The sequence below is a fragment of the Paroedura picta genome, chromosome 13 (assembly GCF_049243985.1).
Source record: "Paroedura picta isolate Pp20150507F chromosome 13, Ppicta_v3.0, whole genome shotgun sequence".
NCBI lineage: Eukaryota > Metazoa > Chordata > Lepidosauria > Squamata > Gekkonidae > Paroedura > Paroedura picta.
Genome location: NC_135381.1, coordinates 16,277,186 through 16,296,593, shown reverse-complemented (window position 1 = coordinate 16,296,593; position 19,408 = coordinate 16,277,186). Strand labels below are relative to the sequence as shown.

Here is a 19,408-nt window from a genome sequence, read left to right as displayed (position 1 = left end):
TTACCATGCATTTGCTGGCAGGGGCTCATGGGAATTATAGTCCATGCATATCTGGAGGACTATAAGTTGACTACCCCTGAACTATAGCATGTGTGCTGATAGATATAAATTTGAGTTTCCGTGCCTTCTGTCATCTAGAAATCACTTGCTCACGTGTTTCAGCTCCTGTTCTCCACTTATGGCACATTTGCGTGGATTGTTTTGGCCCCATCATTATTTCCCTGGCCATGCTGTCATACTCCACCAGTAACTCTAGTGTATCATGATCTGGAACTTCCTCTATTTATTATCTGGGAAATGTTGAAGAATATGGAACTCTTCTCAGATTGATTTGTCTTAAGCCATCTCTGACGTTGGTGCGTCACATGATTCTGTGGTTGTCTCGGTTTGTGCAAAGTGCCGGTCAAGCCCGCTTGTCCTGACCATCGTGCCACATGAAGTGAGAGCTGTTCCGGAATGTGCCTCACGGTTGCAGACTGAAGGGGAAGATGAATCATGGCGGATAAGTGCGGATAAGTTGTCTTTTGGACTTCTCATCAAAGAACACTGCGGGGTTCCTGGGGACAGTTTGATAGTGACAGCAATAAAATGACCTTGGATAGACTAAGGAAATGACTAAATGGATCCCTTAATCTTCCTTTAACAAAACAGTGATGGTTAAGTAAGAAGCAATTTCATTTTTAAAAGATTTTTTTTCCCAGTGTGCACATGGTTTTGTGCGTAAAAAGTGCTATGTAAGATTGCAAGAGCAGCTCCTCTTCTCTTGCAGAACTGAGGGAGTCTGAGAAGCTCTGGGTTATGTACATGATAGCTCTCTCCTATTTTACCTTCACAGAAACCCTGTGAGCTTAGGTTAGGCTGAGAGTGACTGCCTCATAGTCACCCAGTGAGCCAGACGGTCTCCCTGGCTGGAGTTTACTGCTGGAAGGGATCTTGGGCCTTTTGAGGTGGTCAGTTCTTAAGCAGCCAAAGCGTTCTGTAACAGTGTTGTAGCTAAGTTTATCTCACATTGCTTCCAATGGCTTGAAAATGCATATGGGAATTGATTTTCATTGTATCATTTTGTACCCTGCATCTCCCCCCCCCCTTACCTATGGTTACTGCTTAATGACATTTCTTGAATGTGGTCAAAGCCACATGTTTATAATGTCACAGTGATCAGATGTGGCACAATAATATTATGTCATAGTGATCAGATGTGGCATGCTTGGACTTCTTATGAAGAAGGGCCTCAGCAGTTACCAAGATGCCATCCAGCTGTTTGGACATCACAACCGTGCATGTCCCCTGCTATTTTCTGGCCACATCACTCCAAGCTGCTTCTCTTCAGAACATGGGCAGGAAAGCCAAGTGGTGGCAGGAGCACTTAGTCTAGTAGACAGGTTTCTGTTGAGTACTTGGAGACGAAGCGGACATGTCACCAAACTAGTAGTAGTCCCTGCAGAGTAGTGACTGGCTCTCCTCGTTTCCCCCCAGATTTTCCCTCACAGGGTGTGTGTGTGTATGTGTGTGTGTGTCTAGGGAAAGGGGGGGGTGGCCCTCATTTTCCCCTTATGAGGCCTATAAGGGCCAGCTCCCAAGAGGCATGAGTGAGGCCGGCCCCAGCAGGGTGCCTTTGTGTGTCTGTGCAGAACAGCTTTGGAGAAGAGAGCATTTGAGCTCGTGCTAATCTGATCCAGCAGCTGGGATTGGAGGGGCCAGGGTTGCCACAGCAACCAGGCCCCAAGAGAAGCCATCCTCGTCAGCCTCTTTTGTTCAGGCCTTACTCAGGCGTTGGCAAAGCCAGTGAGGCCTCAAGAGAAGAAAGGCTCGAGAGAATGGGCTGAGGAGCAGCAGGGATCCCCAGCAGGGGCTCGGCCCAAAGAGGCACCCAACAGCCAGCTGCAACAATAGCCGCCCGCCAAGGGCTGCCACTCACACTTAGCACTTGGCTGCCTGAACTTGGCTGCTGGGCCCGGCTGGCCCCACTAATCCCGCCTTCCCTGCCCTGGGTTTCCATGGACACGGATGCCTATTGAGGACACACATTTTCTGTTTGCAAATTGAATGCTGGTCTGATGTCGGGAAAGGCCTCTGCCACAGGGGATGTGCCTGGGTGCTCTGGGGAAGTCAGCTGCCTGGCCGTTCCCAGGGAAAGCAACCAAGTCCGCGTCTTCCTACCTTCTCATTCCAGAGTCTGACGTCACCCTGGAAAGGTCTTGGCCTCAGTTTCTGTGGAGTTCGGCATTTGTGGCCCACTTCATGGGAGACGTGGGGGCTTTCTTTATGGTGGCCTTCATTTTGTCTGACTAAGAATAAAACATATAACTATAGGAGTTTAGTCTCGGGCATCTCCACTTGAACATGACTCGGTTCCTTTTGTAGTTCTGAAATGGTTCTACAACATGGGAACTTCATAAAAGGTCTCCAGGTTTGATGCCAGTATTGCTGGATATTTTCAATCCACTGCGTTTTTTCCCCCATTGAGGGTTGCTAGTTTTTTCTTCCATACTGACTTAGCAAATCTTCTCATACAGATGAGTAGCTGTACTACTCAGTACCAGCAGAATAAAACAAGTCCGTTGGCTCCTCAAGCACTTGACAAAATATATGCTAGACTACATTGCTCGTCTTGAGAGCCAGCTTGGTGTAGTGGTTAGGAGCATGGACTTCTAATCTGGTAAGCTGGGTTTGATTCCCTGCTCCTCCTCCACATGCAGCCAGCTGGGTGACCTTGGGCTTGCCACAGCACTGAGAAAGCTGTTCTGACCAAGCAGTGATATCAAGGCTCTCTCAGCCTCACCTCCCTCACAGGGTGCCTGTTGTGGGGAGAGGAAAGTGAAGGCGATTGTAAGCCGCTTTGAGACTGGGTAGTGAAAAGTGGCATATAAGAACGAACTCTTCTTTCAAGGAGCCCCTGGATTCCTGTTTTATTCTTCTCTTAAGATTTCTGTTTTAATTTGTATTTGGTCTCCCAGTTAAATTTCCTCTAAGGCACGTCCTTGAAAACAGCATAGTATGCCTCTTCTCCTGGGTGTCCTTTGGCTTGTACCAACTTGAATTTAGTTACCTGAATTGTGAAAAAAGGAGGCAGGGTGAAAACAAAGCAGTGGGAAACAGTAGTGTTAGGCCAGCAGTGGTCAGAAGTCAGGGCAGACCACTGACTTAGTTTCTGCTCTGGTGCCAAAGGGGAATGGCTGACAAGGGAAGAATAATAAATTAGCATTTAGGCTGTGCTCTTCATGAGTGCATTCAGTCCTTTGTGAGTTTTTCTTCATAACTCTTATTTCAGAAAACTCGACAACATTACTATGAGGTAGTTCTGGGTTGTTACCCATTTGCAATGGAAAGACAGTGACTTTTCTAAGGCCTCTTATGGAATATCTGGCTGAGATCTGAACTTTCCAGATCTGGCTGAGATCTGAACTGCATAGGTACATATGCAAGACTGGGGTTAAGAAAGAACCACCTTCTCCTGGCACAGTGCTGCTCTCTTTTTCAGGCAAACATAGAGTTGATTCAAATTTATTTATAATTTTATTTATACCCCGCCCCTCCCGACACAGTCGCCCCGAGGAGGCTTACAAACTGATAAAAACAATAAAATATAAAAATACAATTTCCATAAAAACCCCTTCAATTAATCCCCAATAAATACAACGTTACAATCCAACAACTCAACAGGTGGCGGAAAAAGCATTCTTCCCTTATTCCAGTTGGTAGATCACATCTCCCAACTGTATCCCCTCTCTGATATAGCCAGGAAGATCTAATCACAGTGTTTTCCAACTAGGCGGGACCCCCAGTTCGTAAATCCCGGGATAGCTCTCCTCCCCAGACTCAATCATAAGCCTGGCGGAAGAACTCCGTCTTACAGGCCCTGCGGAACATTGATAGAATTCTGCAGTTATCCCTGACACCATTGGGTTAACAAGGCTAGAACACCAACTGCCCGGTGCTATTAAAAGTCTCAGCTCATCTACTAGACTTCTCCAAGCAGGACTCCTGCTGGTAAAGTGGATAATCTTCTTTGCTTCCTTGCATCGCTTTGTCCAGTCTTGAGACCTTGGCTTTGCCTGTGCTATTGGTTGACATCAGCCCTGACCCAAAGACAGAAAGCTCATTTTGATCTGCTCCTCATCTCTAGCCCTTTGACTGTGAATAAGGCAAGCTAGTTTCTGTGCCCTGCAAAAGGGAATGACGTGCCTGGTCTATAAGAGCCACACACACCTTTCTTTTAAACCTGGGGAGGTGGGTTCAGCCTGGTGCAGTAAGCTGAAGTTGAACACTGGCTTTAAACTCCTGAAGCCCAATTAATAAATTTCAGGAATGAGGCCAAGAGCACCAACTGTTTAAACCACTAACTTGTTTCCTAATGCTGGACCTCTCCCCCAAACAGACTAGTTCTTTATTGATTGTGTCAATTTTCAGAGTAAACAAAGGGAGACATCTGCCCCCTGTATGCACACATCCAAACAGCATATTCTATTAAATCCACTACACATCATATGGGCAGTAGAGGCAGAATGCAGGTGACCACATGCAAAGTGGCATCAGTCCTGAGCAGCTATATAGTAGCTTTAGAGTGTTTAAGGTGCACTGCACCCATTATCCATAATCCTTTCAGCTTCCCTGTGAGTATGGGCTGGTAGTATTCTCTCCATATATGCTGAGTTTTCAAAATAAATACATGCACACACTTAGCTGATGTTCCCTGCAAAATTCGTTGCACATATTGGGGTTGGATCCTGACTAAACTGGCAGTTTCCCCCTTCCCCTCATGTTGTCCCTCAGGGTTCCCTATCCCTCAACAGCAGCATTTCATGGAGATCACTGGGAGGGGGCAAGAAAGTTCTGCTGATGGAAAACTTAGTCTGAAAGCAAATGATAAAGCGATAACTGGTTTATTTTATTTAGTCATTTTTACATTTATACCCCACCCTTCCCTAGAGTGTCATAAGCACATAGACTGTGTGTTGCATCATTCAAACCTCTGTATAGGCAAGGTCTCTGTAATCCTTTCATCTGCCCTATATTAGGGCAGTATTACATTGACAATGGCTTCAGTAGCAGAGCACATGTTGTGCATATTGGTCCAGGTTTCAGCTTCCATCCTCCAATTAAATATGAAGTTTGCAAGGCCGGGGAGGGAATCTCTGAGTTGTTGAAAAGTTGCTGTGCCTGGTGGATTAACTCTAATTGTGTGGAACACAGCTTCATCCTTATTCCTTATCCATCCATCCATGGTTCCCCTATATATTTGTGAAACAGCCTGGGGGGTGGAACATGTCTGGCTGTCCAAGTTGGAATAGGGCCAATCAGCGTGTAGCCAGCAAAGCTGGCTGCACCCAGATTGGCCCTACTCCTGCCTTCCGTCCCTGGACTCTAGCCTCTTTGCTCTCAGTGCCTGGAGCCAGCAGCAGGTAAGGGGAGAGGGCCCTGGACAAAGGATCGTGGTGGAGGGCCTGCTAATGAGAGCCTCCGGGCAGCTAGGCTGGGCCTACTAACGAGGGCCTCCCAGCCTGCTAAGGAGTTCTGTCCTGGGCCTGCTAACAACCTGGCCAGCCCCCACCCCACTTGATCCGGCTGCAAGCTGCGGCCCAGGGCCACTGCCTGGCTGGGCTCCAGGGGAGGGGGGGCCCTTTCAAGGCCCGTTCTTAGGAACACGCTTTGAAGCTAGTATGCTTATAACACCCACACTGGTGGGGTGGAGTCAGAAGCAAAGGCAGTAGCAACTTCTCAGTTTGTTGGTTCCCCCCAGGTTAGGGTACCATTATCATTTGTGTGTGGGTGTGTGGTGTAGCTCAGTCCTACAACAGCTGTCTACAGCATTTTTATTACAGTGTTCTTATTATCACTTGGAAAAGTGGTCATCTGCTTTTGGGGGGAGGTATTTTGCCACTCCTTGATTCCCTGGATTTTTACTCGGGTCCAGAAGTGTGATAAAGTTTTCCTGGTTGTATGGTGGTGTTTTACAGATGACCTGCTTACTAGATATTTATTATCTTCACAAGTAGTCAGTTATCACCTGGCAAATGCTCGGCTTCACATATCGGACCTGGAGATGTTGTCCAAAGATAGATGTGTACTTGTATTTGCCTTTTTGCTGTATGCTGATTTGAAACTTGGGACAGTCCTACTCGCTCAGGATTTATGTGATCCTGGTGACCGAGGTAGGGAGATGAGCAGATAGATTACTAAAGTCCTTGGTAGAGGGCAAGACGTTTTGGTGCTTCTGGAAAAATATCCAACTAACTCTCATCCAGTAAAAAAAAAAAATTATATCATTAAATAGCTGAAGTTTGCCACTTGATGCAACTGCCTCTCTCTATCTAGTGGTCCTAAATGTCCAGTCTGGCTAAGCTAAAACAATAGTCTTCCTTCCATAACCTCAGTTCTCCCCGTCCCCCCATCTTTGTTTTCTGCAGGTGGATGATGCTATGCTCATGTTTGACAAGACGACTAACCGGCACCGAGGTGAGATCTGTATTTTTGGCACAGAAGCCTGTACTGTCTGTGTGTGTCTGTGGCATTCCCAGGCTCCCAGCCCCCAGTGACATGCCCAGTCCACAGCTCCTCTTTATCTCTGTGCTTCAGACCTCCTTCCTTCATCAACGTGTCCTTTTACCTCAGTCCCTGCTCAGCACAGAGGGCTTTTGTCCACCCGCTTCCTGTGAGCTACACTTGCTGAAGAGGAGACAGGCCCCATTTCTCTTCCCCTCCCATCACCTACGTGGCTCCAGCGGTCTGTGTATGTCTTACCTTGTCCTGTGTAATTTGAGCCCACGGGAAGCTGACAGGAGAGCTAAGAGACCGGTTCTCCTCCTTCCACAGCATGGGGGCCGGCTGCTGCACCCAGGTCACCTTTTCCCAGAGCCCCTTTTTGGTAGTTTGATTACAGAGGGGGGAGCCTGGCTGGCCCTGCAAGCTGCTGAGACCACTCCCCTGTGTGTGAGGGGAGAGAGAGAAAGGGGGGAGGGTGAGAGAAGGCATGCTGTGTTAAAGGAATTGACTAGCTTGAGGGCTATTGATACTACCCAAGGGGCCCTGACAGCCTCCAAACGTTTGATTGGCTTGCAAATGAAGACCAACTGCGCTCTCCTTCATCTGTGACACAGCTTCTATTTTTTTTTGTACATGGTACAGTCCTTTCATCTGTAGGTGGGGATAATTTGCTATGTAAACACATGCCTGCTTGAAAATCTTCCTGCCTTAAAGGGTTGTCAGGTTTTCAGCTGGTCTTTGCAGCAATTTAACGTGTACTTGTTAGTAGGCGATCTTATTTATCTCTGTTTTTGTGGAGAACTTCCCCCCCACATCAGTTGGCTAACAACCATATCCTTCATGCTGAAAGCTAACATGCCATGCAGAAGGTTAGGCTAGAAGCCTGAAGTTTAATCTTCACATATGGAATTGGAATCCTCTCTCTCTCTCTCTCTCTCCTACCTATGTATGTATGGTTGGAAGACATCTGTTTTTTTTTTCTTTGTGCTGCTGGGTTGGGCAAAAGAGGGCAAAGCTACAGCTCTGCCTTTTCCCCATGCAAGAGGAACCCGTGTAGTATCTCGTGCATGGCACATCAGTTGTTTTGCATTCTGAAGTCGTACAGGTGTGTAAAAAGAAGGGCTGTGTCCCATCTCTTTTGCATGTTCAGAGTGGGGGCCTGTACTAGTTAATATAATAGCTAGACTTTGCTGACTGCTTCAGATTGCTTCATGAAGTTTCACTCCTGCTCTCCGGCTGACAAGTTTTCCCCACAGACTCCAGAGCTCAGTTGCCATGCTACTTGTTTTTTTTCCCCTTCACAGTGCAGAGCCTCTCCTGTCCCTAGACTCTACGCAATGCTTCTTGACCCTGTATTCCCCTAAACACTGCCTCTCTCCATCCACCCTTTCCTCCAAATCCTGTTTCCTTACTCACAGCTCAGAACTAAATAGCTGCCATTCATTGAGGATAAAGAGAGCTTAGGTACGGGTGGTACCTGCAACCGAGATTAAGAGAGTAACTTTGTTAGTTTCGCCATAGCAACGGCCCACTGACTCCATTCTGATGCCAGGGAGCAGCTGTGGTGTCCCTACAGAACCCCACTGTGCTGAAGCTGTCTCTGAATTGTGTGACTCGTCCAACTGACTGAGCCCCCTTGGCTGTTATGAGCAGTTCATGCTCTTTTGTCCTCAGTGGGCCTTCAAAAGATGGTGGGAGGCCAGGCAGAGATACCAAGTTGAGGACTATTTGCAAGGTGAATCTAGGCTATGTACGTTTCTTGTGTACGTTCTGTCAGAGGCCTGGTTCTACTGTCCACAGAAAACTAGGATGCCAGAGTGGGGAGGGCCCTGGAGTGGAACCCCTGTCCATGACATACTAGTTTTGTTTTTCGGGGGAGAAATTCTTTGAATGGTGAGAATTCAATACTATAAGCCTTCCTCTGCAGCCTGAAGCGATATAGTCCAGTTCAGCCTTTCTCAACTTTTTTAGCGTTGAGAAACCCCTGAAACATTCTTTAGATGTCGAGGAACCCCAGAAGTGGCACAATCATGCACAATGTGGTTGAGAGGCGCACCACCTGGGGCCTCTCCCTCTTCCATCCACTCCAGGCCCATCATTTGCTTGGGGGGGGGGTCAACATGACCCTATGTAGTCATATCCCCAATAAATGAAATCAAATAAATAAATGTTTAACAAATTTAAAAAACATATTAAACATTAATTAACTCCCACCCATTCTGGAAACCTTTGCAGGGCTGTCAAGAAACCCCAGGCTTCATGAGACCCTGGCTGAGAAAGCCCAGTCAGAAGTATCACCCCGTTGAGATATTGGTCAGTCTCACTGGGCCAATTACAGGACTTGAGTGTGGTTAGATTTCAATCTGGGCTCCTGTTGTGTGTGGTTTTGCTTGAGGTCTCCAGAACTAACCAAGACTGGGTCTGTTTTTTCTTCAGGTTTTGGTTTTGTCACATTCGAGAGTGAAGATATTGTGGAGAAAGTCTGCGAGATCCACTTCCATGAGATCAACAACAAAATGGTAAAAAAGCACGAAGCAGCGGGGTGCAGGCCTGGCCTTGCAACCAGTACAACCAAAAACCTGGGTCACCAGGGTCTTCACAGGGTGCTATGCCTTTCCACTGAGCTGCTTTATGGGTGGGTTGACAGTTGGTTATAAACTGCAGGGCCACTCCACCTGTGTCCACAGGCTCTTAAGTTGCCAGAGAACATATCTCTGGGTTACTTGGCAAAGTGCTCCCCACTCCTCTTTGAAACAGGCAGATCAGTTCATTCAGGACTACCCTGAAGCTACAATGTCAGGAATCCGCACGTGTAAACAAACAGGGGTTACCTACAGTTCGAGTCTGTAAACAGGAGAGGAGCAGATTAGAAGGAGGACCAAAAAGGATATGGTTGGTCAATCTATGAAATATAAAAGCAACGATGTTCTCACTAAACCATCCTCTAAAAGTTGTGTGACTTACAGTAAATCTCCCACCCCCAATGAAACTTGCTGGCTGACTTTGGGCAGGTCACTCTCTCTCAGCTTCAACTTCCTTAAGTCCCTTGAAAGAAAGTGGTGGAAAACCAAAAGAAATAAATCTGTGATGATCAGCTGTATTAGCTCGTATGGCAGCTTCTGTTTTTCAGAGCCAGCCCTGTTGCCTCTTACTATCATGGCATGTATTTTGCGTACTGATAAATTGGCAGGTTCCGAAATAAATCTGAGCTGCATTGAGGCTTAGTCCACCCTGATGTGTAGTGGCCAGCATGGTATAATGCAGGGGTAGTCAAACTGTGGCCCTCCAGATGTCCATGGACTACAATTCCCATGAGCCCCTGCCATTCACTGGCAGGGGTTCATGGTAATTGTAGTCCATGGACATCTGGAGGGCCGCAGTTTGACTACCCCTGGTAATAGTGGTTATGATTGGCAGCCTCTAATCTGGAGAACCAGGTTTGATTCCCCACTACTCCTCCACCTGCAGCCAGCTGGGTGACCATGGCCTAGTTACAATCCTGCTAGATCTGTTCTCACAGAACAGTTCTGTTAGAGCTCTCTCAGCCCCACTTACCTTTCAGGGTGTCTGTTGTGGGAATAGGAAGTTGGTTATAAACTGCTTTGAGACTCCTTTGACAGTAAGAAGTGGGACATAAAAAACAACTCTTCTTCATATCTCCATAGTGAAAGAGTTTAGAGACTGGAAAAAAAATGAAAGCTGAAAATTCAATTACTGATTTTTTTAAATGAAAAAGCTCATGATTGCAGGGGGGTGCTATGGGAACGGGGCAGAGAAAATGGCTGCCCTCTGTGGTTCTGGGAACATCTGAATGTAATCACCCACATGATAGCTATCCAGGTTTTGCTATGATCTTTCCCAAGATTTTGCAGCAAAGGAGTCTTGGGGAAGATCAGGGAAACCACAGGAAGTGCAGTGATGCTGTGGGGAAGCAGGGCCCCACCCTCCCAGGAGCTCCAAACCTGGGACAAATAACCTGCGTGGAAACAGCCCAATACATCTCACAGCTTAATCAAGGTGAAAACTGGGGTGGGGGGTGGACACCCATGCTAACCTCTGATTTCCTTTAGGAGAAAATTGAGTAAATGTTGGGAACGTGATGTATAAAGAGGCTTTGAGGAGGGGAGAGGAAGCTCTTGCAGAGATTTTGACTCTGTAAGCCTCCTGGGATATTGTCCTGCAAGTCTATGCAGAAACTGGACTCCATTTTGTGTTTCCCACGTCAGGTGGAATGTAAAAAAGCTCAGCCAAAGGAAGTGATGTCCCCTACTGGCTCAGCAAGGGGGCGGTCCCGAGTGATGCCTTATGGGATGGATGCCTTCATGCTTGGGATTGGCATGTTGGGTAAGCATGATAAACTCTGAACTCTCAGCCACCCTCTCTGCCTTTCTTCCCTGCTCCAATCAACCTGGGTCGCTTGCTTCCTGGTAAGGTTAGTGCTGTGTAATTGCTGCTCTCTGGGGGGGGAAGCATTTGTAATCATGATCATACACCACCATCACCTGGCAGAATGGAGAACTGCAGAGGAATGTCTGTTGTTTGAATTAAACATGACGGTGGCCTTTGCTGTATCACCCCAAAAGGTTTATTGTTAGGATGTATAAGGACTAACACATCAGATCCTGGTTAAGAGATGTCCTAGTATGGATGAGCCTCAGGATGCAGACCCAGAGTTCAGAATTATCAGTCAGGCTTCCCCGAAACTCAGGCAAGCCTTGCCCATCTCTCTATTGTGAGCGTCTGAACAAATCAGTCACATCTGGTATAGAGATCTAGTAAAATTATGTGTCTCCTCTCTTTTCAGCCCAGCAGAGGCTGATCGGCCAGAGCAGCCAGACATGCTGACAGATATTGAGTAGCCCTCCTCTTTTGTTCTTATGTTTGCCTCTCATTCTCCTGTGGCAGACAGAGTGAAAATACAAAGACTGCAGCTCCAGCCTCTGAGTTTAGAAGTGGGCTGAGCAAACCAGCTTCTTTGTAAAAAGTTCTCTTCTATGTGGAGCTGCCACTTATATAGGATAAAAAAAATTCTTGTGGAATTGTACTGGATACTGCTGATAGACTTTGGTTTTCTCACATGATAAGTGCAAGGGCTGAAGACTTCCTTGAAGCCCTCCCATCTGCTCTGGAAGAAAACCTGTCTGCTTCATTCTGTGGAAATGTCTTTCCTTGCCCTTCTCCTTCCCATCCCAGGTGCTGCCACAGCGTTCCAGAGAGTCACCAGTCTCCTGTTGCCTTGGTTGCATGCAAACAAAGGACTGAAGCAATATTTTTTTTAAACTAAGCTCTGTTTTTTTTTTAAACAATAGGCTACCCTGGCTTCCAGGCAGCCACCTACGCCAGCCGGAGTTACACGGGCATCGCACCTGGCTACACTTACCAGTTTCCTGGTAAGTCCTCATTTCTCTCAGTTATTTCCTGTAGGTTTGCTTTTGTGCTTAGTGGTGGGTTCCTGGCATCTCTCATGATGCATCCCTGGAGGCTTTTGCCAGTTGTTCTGATTCTAGGAGGGATGGGATCAGGGGAAGTGACTGAAGGATTCAAGACGTAGTCAGGGAACAAACCGTGCAGAGGCCAGAAAAGCTGATACAACTCCCTCTTGACTAGATTCTTCATTGAGGCTGGCTATTACTGGAAAGAATCCCCTTGCAAGTCTGTCTGTCTCTCTCTCAACTGTGTTCCTCCCCATTCCCTTTTCTCCTCAGCTTCTACTTTAAAGCAGAGTTGCCATCTTTCTGAATACAAAGCAAGCTCTTTAATTCTGCACGAATAGCAATAACCCAGGTGTTACCAAGGCTCATGCATGAAAATGGGATGGAGTCCAAAACCTTACGAATGAAGTAAGGGCTTTGAAGCACTTGGCAAACAAACAAACAGACCAGGCTCCCGATAGTACCATAGTGCTAAATATAAGAAAAACGCAGCCTAATTTGGGTATTTTGTAGCAAAGTGGGGAGCAAGCAGAACTGTTCCATGGCACCCTATCGGTGGGTGGCAAGTTGTCCTGTACAAGCCCCATTGGTTTGAATGGGAACTATGCCTGTCCAATTTCTCATCCCTACAACAAGCTGAATTGCTTTTGCAAAATGTCACCATGACGAAATAGCATCCTAACAACATGAATGAAGCAAATGCTAATAATTGCCTTAGAGCATCATCACATGCTTTAGGATGCTTAGGGCTGACCCTGCGTTGAGCAGGGGGTTGGACTAGATGGCCTGTATGGCCCTTTCCAACTCTATGATTCTATGATTTCTTCAGGATTATCCTTCTGACATGAGGCAGCAGCCATTTTCTTATAGGCTGCTCTGGTTTTAAGCAGCCACCCTTGTTGGGAGTTGACTGGTCTTTTCCAGCAGTGATATTCTGATTTTCATTGGTAATGGACAGAATGAGTTTCACTTTATAAAAGGGGCACAATAACAGATGGTGATCTAAGCCAAGGCTCACAAACTGCACCCCTTGACCTGCCCTCCGAGGACCCTGTGAGCCTTTGCCATCACGTCCTGGGAATACTCAGTTGACTCTTGGTGTTGGCCTAAACGCTGCCCTAAAAATGCCTTCTGGGGGCCAGGGAAGTTCCCTGGAATACAATTTGAAGACCATCTATGATTTTTCCATGCCAAAATATATTTCCTACTTCTACCGTCTCTGTCATGCTCTTCCTTCAAGGATCCCTAGCTGTTAACATACAGCATTCTCACTGTGCTCTTACAGTGACTTTGTGAGCTGTGTTAGTGGGAGATGGTAAGTGGCTCAGTGAACCTTAATAACTGAGCAAGTACTTGGACATGACTCTTCCCCCTGATAGGCTATGTCCACCCCTGATAGGCTATGCCCACTTTGCTGCCTTTCACCATGCTGCATGGTGCAGTGGTTAAGAGTGGTGGCTTCTAATCTGGTGAACTTGGGTTTGATTCCCTGCTCCTCCACATGCAGCCAGCTGGGTAATCTTGGGCTCATCACAGCCCTGACTGTGCTGTTCTGACCAAGCTGTCCTGTCAGCAGCTCTCTCAGCCTCACCTACCTCACAGGGTGTCTTGTGATAGGGAGAGGAAGGGAAGGCGATTGTAATCCAAGACGGTTCCTGGGAGTGGCAGGAAATAAATTGAAATAATAATAATAATAATAATAATAATAATAATAATAATAATAATAATAATACTCACTTTGAGACTCCTTCAGGCGGTGAAAAGTGAGCTATAGAAACCAACTCTTCTTCTTTGTCTCATATGTCTCTGCAAAGAAATGCATGGATGAGTAGATGCAGCACCCAACCCTCTTTCCTTTCCCCCCTTAAGACTGGTGCATGAAGATCACTGCCTCCTGGTTATTCCTTTTAGAAGAGTTTTCACTTGCAAAGTGCTTTTTGGCTTTCATTGCATTCACCATGAGCCTGTAATGGATGTAGGTCGTACTGTTGTTCCCCTTTTACAGATGGGGAAACTGAAATATCAGGTGATAATTAACAATCGTGTTCAATGTTGCTTTTGAAATTGCTGGATTTCCTTCACCTGCTGGTTTTCAGAACAAGTGGTAACTCAAAGAATCCCCATGTGCTACCTGACCCACAATGTTTTTGTTTGCTTTTGCATCTCTGTCGCTTCGCTGGATCCCCTCTTCAGGGGAAGTTGACCAAGCATCCTAAGTTGTCTTGCCTTTCGTTTTTAGAATTCCGTGTAGAGCGGACCCCTCTCCCGAGTGCCCCCGTCCTCCCTGAGCTCACAGGTCAGTCCTGCTGATTTCCTAAACCTTGCAAAAACTGGAAGGGGAGAAGGGGGGCTTTGGGCTACTCTAGCACTGTCAGTGCTCTGCCAGGGGCAACAGGGAGGTGTCTGCAAGTGGTCCTTTCTGTGTTTGCATCAGAATCAGATGGGTGAGGAGAGGCGAGCAGAAATGCATGTTAGATAGGAAAACAATCATATAGCCAATGCTGAGGGATATTTGCTTGTTTGAATCGAGAAATGTGGACACACAAAGCATGAAACCTGTTCATCCCCTTCTGTTAAACACTCAAGTAGTTATTTCCTTGCAGAACTGTCTGGCCATGGTTCATTAGCAGAGCACATACGTCACAGGTGGAAACTTCCAGGTTTAATCCTCTGCCTCTACAGTTAAAAAAAATGCAGGCAGTGGCATTTGGCCTGAGAAACCTGAAAGAACTGGTTCCAGTAAGAGGAGCAGTGATTTGAATTGGATATGAAATCAACATTCTGCATGTTGTACTTTTAAAGCTACACTGGGAAAGTTTGGGTTCTCTAAAGAAATCTATGTTCTGGTTCAAGCCAATACCTATAATGTCAGGAACAATCTCTCTGACGGCACCCAACCAGAAACCTGTAGCAAAGTTCACAAGATGGAATAGGGATCACCTTTTTCTGCTTGTATAACCAAAGATGAATATTGACTCCCTCTGTAATTTTAGCTGTGACATTTAATAGCTGCTAATGGGCATCATCTCAGTGAATTTATCATATAAATTCATTTGTTAAAGCCATCTAAACTACAGGCTTTACATGTTTTCTTTTTTTCTGCCTTGTACCAATGGCGAATCTGTTCCATTAGGTAGCCCTGCATTCTTGTATGATACGCAAGAGGACACATTTCTCTCTGTGTTCATGTTTTTTGTAGGCTAATATCAAGCCTTCTGTCTTGTCCTCATCCTCCTTGCTCTAAACTTCCTCAAAAATAGCTCACTTCTACGAGAGCTGGTGAAAGATAAATGGTCAAGAGACCAGTAGCTAGGAAATTCTAGGTCTAAATCTCATTAGGGGGCCTCTGCCCAGCCACTTCCTCAGCTGTGGACAACCCCCCCCTTTCTAAAATGTGGGGACAATAATACCAATCTCCCTCATATGTCCTGGATTCTACTTCTGAACTCCTTAAATTCCCTTTCTTGAGAGATGGGCTAACAAAGGAAATCTGGTTGTTTTGGTAGTCCTTCCTAAGACCATCAGAAGGAGCAAGGAGATGCTTTGTTTTAAAACAAAATGTATCGCCTGCCTTTCTGCTCTCAAGGGTCGCCATGGCAGCCAATATGATAAAATCACATTTTAAAAGCATTTATAACCAACTTCCTGCACAAAAGCACACTTCATTAAAACAATTAAAAATACCGATGAAATGCATACAAAGACCTAAAAATAACAATAAAAACATTCGTGAGGAAGGAAGGATCACTGAGAATGAACAAGAGTTTTCATGCCACAACCAAGAAGACCCTCTCCCAGACTGCTGCCTACCTAATCTCAGAAGGCAGGACCATTGAAGATGAATGTAGTGGTCTGGAGGGTTCATAATAGAGTAGGTGCTTCTTTGGGTATGATGGTCCCAAGCTTTGAAGGTCAAGACTAGCAACTTGAATTGTGCCTGGAAATAAACTCGAAGTCAGTGCGGATGAGCCAAGCATGGACGTACTCTAGTCGGCATCCCAGCTGCAGCATTCTGCACCTCATCCAGCAGTTTTATGTAGATGTTCAAGAGTATCAGGGACAAGATGGAACCTTCTGAGGCCCCATCGGACAAAGGGCAAGGGATGGAGCGCCAGTCCCCCAGACACGATAGAGCAAAGACCAGAGGCTGCTTTAGGGCTTCAGCTCTTTTCTTCCCTCTTCTTCCCATCTACATGCCACTTTTCTTCCTCTCTAAATTGGTGTAGTGCCTATTCTGGAAGCACCTTCCTCCTGCTGCTGTTTCCCTAATCTTTGCAGATGTCCTGGTGTATTATGCCTAGCAGTCTCTTCCTCTCCCCCCACTCATCCCTTTTTGGATCAAATAGACTGACCTCTTCCTGATGCATTATCCCATCCTCTATAACAGCCCCTCACACTTGATGATTTTACCTTTCTTCTGGGATGTGGACTGCATGGGGCTTATTGTGAGGGAAGTGTGTGTGTGGGGGCCTTTCACCCGGGCTATGGCTTCCAACATTAGGGGATCTCCATTGATTAGGTGTCATGGCCCCATCTGGGCATTCACAGTAAAATAGATCTAAAATTCTATTGTGCATGAAGGTGATTGTGGAGGTAGTGGTTTGCTAGCACCAACATTAAGCTACAGTTATGTATTTGTGATGCTGGGAGATTCCCCATTGGGTCCTTGATATCTCTGGTAGCCTTTTAGTAGATCTTGGAAGCCTCACTTCCTATGAGAGCAGACAGCTTAGGAAATTCTCACATCTTGGTATTTGAATATGTTTCTTCCATAGAAGGGTGAAAGGCGGTGGCAGAGCCTCTGCTCTGTCATTTCCCAGCAGGGGTATGTGTGTGCCTGTATGTATATGTGGAAGGAGTAGCCACATGGAAATGATACTTGCCAGCTGGCCAATTGTGGAGGGAGGTGCCTCTTTCTCAAATGAGCTGCCAGCTTTGGTCCTTGCACTAAGGTTCAGGGTCAACGATGGAGATTTCACAGATGTGGCTCCTTGCATTCTCCTCTGCCAACTACCTACAGCACTGGATACAAAGTAGGGCAATTGACTCAGAAAGGGCTTGTGAAGGAGAATATTTTGGAGGCCGCATGTTCAGCCCTTGGAATGAAGGTAGAAGACAGTTATTTCTAGTCCGTAGTCATGAGTTTTAGCATTGCAACGAAATTGTTTTGAAATCTCTGTTGTGGCTTTCAAACCTTGCAAACCAGGATGTGCTACTCTGGGATGCACAAGCCACTGGGGGCTCAGGTCTTCAAAGGTGAAAAAGGGGGGGTAGGTAGGTGTGCATTGAATATTCGGCTTGCTGGCACCCTCCCACCTCTCAACAAGAGGGTGAAAACATCCCTACCATCTAGGAAGCCAGGGTTCCTTCTGACATGAGTCCCTCTCTGTTTGTTTTCAGCCATTCCTCTCACTGCATACGGACCAATGGCAGCGGCAGCGGCTGCAGCAGCTGTGGTGCGAGGGACAGGTAACTGTTGGTCTAGCTACCCAGCGGGGTGCCTTGTTGGCTTTTGTAAAACTTGGTGCTGGGTTGTTGGGGGTGGGTGGGGGGGCAGGGCTACCATTTTGTCATCTTCACCGGCTAGTTTTGCTTCCTCCTGCAGGCTCCACCCCTAGCCGCACCGGTGGCTTCCTGGGAACTACCAGTCCTGGGCCAATGGCAGAGCTTTACGGAGCAGCCAATCAGGAGTCGGGAGTCAGCAGTTACATCAGCGCAGCAAGTCCTGCCCCAAGTACCGGCTTTGGCCACAGCCTAGGGGTAAGTGATCAAGGGGCGGGACCTGTCAGCCAGTGGGTAGAGCATAGGCTTGGTGTTCACAAAGTCACATGCCCCGTCCCTGGTCTCTCCAGCTTACAAGACATAAGAGCCATCTCTGATAATAACTACTTGCATGAACAGCATCACACTGGAGCAAGTAATTTGTATGGTGTTGATCCCCTCTCTTCCAAGAACAGGAGAATCATGGTGTCCTTCTGTGGTGCATGTACTACACTTTTCATGGATGTGTGTCAGCAGGCATTTTGCAAAAGTTGGCTGGCAGTGTTTTGCCAAAACTGGCTTTCAACAAACTTAATATGGATCACTTATGGTCAAGCAGAATTGATGGACCATTAACTTGCTATTGAATCCATGGCTGTTATGATCATTGAACAGATGGATTAATGCCGCTTATGTTCATATATATTCACCAAGCTATATAAAAAAACATGAGGAATAAAGGATTTGCCTGTGGTTATATGCAGTGTTGGTAATCCTGCATTCTTGTAGCACAGGGGTAGTCAACCTGTGGTCCTCCAGATGTCCATGGACTACAATTCCCATGAGCCCCTGGCAGCACTACCCCTGCTGTAGCACATTTCATGTTCAAAACAGCATAGATATACCCAATGAGTGCTGTGTTCTTTTGTAGGGGCCTTTGATCGCAACAGCTTTCACTAATGGTTACCACTGAAGTTGTGAACCAAGAAAGGAGGAGGTAAGATGGGGGAAGGGAATGAGAACGTTTCAGCTTGACATCTCTGATTCACGATATTTAGGACTGCCCTTGAAGATAGTTCAGGAGCCTCAGCTGGGCCAGAACACATTATAAGAAAATTGTTGGCTTCTTATCATGCTTCCAAGAAGCATTTGGCCATTGGAAGCATGATGTAGGACCAGATAGCTCTCTGGTCAGATCCCCCGGGACTTTTTTTGAGGCTGTATGGAGCATATACTATTACTACCACAAGATCACATTGCATTTTGTTGACAAGTTGTTTGGAGAAGTGCGACCCACCTTCTTTGCTTGAATCTTGTCTTTCATGACTCTTAACAACATGCTGTGTCGTAGGAGGAATTCAGGAGGTGGCTAATACTTGCTTGATAGAGGGAGTTGTGCTGACTTGCATTTGACAAGTTGGTAGGAAGAAAAAAAGACTTGGGAGCCAGCACATTTATAGGCTAGCTGCTAATATCCTTTTTGTGGGAAGGTGCTGGGACAGGTGGCCAGCAGTTTGGGATGAAAGCAACTAGATAAACACATTAGAGCTGGATTCCAGGTCTGCTTTTAGAATAGCAAAAGCTTACAGTATTCAGGGCCCTGTTCTTTCATTGTTCCACCCCTACATGTGGAGCTAGAGGATTATATCATGGTATTCCACAAGGTTTAGTTCCTTTTCCCATTCTCTTTAATATCTACACCAGGGATTTTCAATGATTTTCAATGAGGGGTTCACGGACCCCCAGGGGTTCCATTTTAGATACTCTTTAAGAGAACCCCAGCATTGCTTCTAGAGCAGTGGTCCCCAACCGGGCCACGGCCGATTAGCTTGCGGCCCAGCAAGCTTCTTTTTGTGGGGGGGGGGGAGAAGAGGGAAGCAGGGCCGCGCATGTGTGTTTGCAGCCACACATGGCGCAAACGCGCATGCGCGGCCGGGGCGATCGCCCTCCCCACCGCCGCCGTTCCGCAGCCTTAAAAAGGTTGCAGACCACTGTTCTAGAGTGGGAGTGCT

General features: G+C 46.7%; 1 protein-coding gene and 1 long non-coding RNA gene across 6 annotated transcripts in view; one reads left to right on the top strand and one right to left on the bottom strand.

Annotated features, from left to right (window-relative positions):
- Positions 1-19,408, top strand: part of MSI1 (musashi RNA binding protein 1) — a 55,035-nt gene that overhangs the window by 31,750 nt on the left and 3,877 nt on the right. For 2 of the 5 annotated variants that reach the window (XM_077308802.1, XM_077308806.1), the window contains 8 exons: positions 6,408-6,456; positions 8,920-9,002; positions 10,710-10,827; positions 11,793-11,873; positions 14,155-14,211; positions 17,316-17,384; positions 17,503-17,675; positions 18,328-18,393. In XM_077308802.1, coding sequence (XP_077164917.1) covers positions 6,408-6,456; positions 8,920-9,002; positions 10,710-10,827; positions 11,793-11,873; positions 14,155-14,211; positions 17,316-17,384; positions 17,503-17,675; positions 18,328-18,369 — 672 coding nt within the window. In that variant the 3' untranslated portion in view covers positions 18,370-18,393. The remainder of the gene's footprint in view (positions 1-6,407; positions 6,457-8,919; positions 9,003-10,709; positions 10,828-11,792; positions 11,874-14,154; positions 14,212-17,315; positions 17,385-17,502; positions 17,676-18,327; positions 18,394-19,408) is intronic. The other 3 variants (XM_077308803.1, XM_077308805.1, XM_077308804.1) reach the window with 3 other exon arrangements.
- Positions 169-7,377, bottom strand: LOC143823014 (uncharacterized). The gene is made up of 3 exons (XR_013226358.1): positions 6,742-7,377; positions 2,161-2,284; positions 169-557 (listed from the first exon to the last, which is right to left on the bottom strand). It is a non-coding gene; the product is annotated as an uncharacterized LOC143823014 (long non-coding RNA).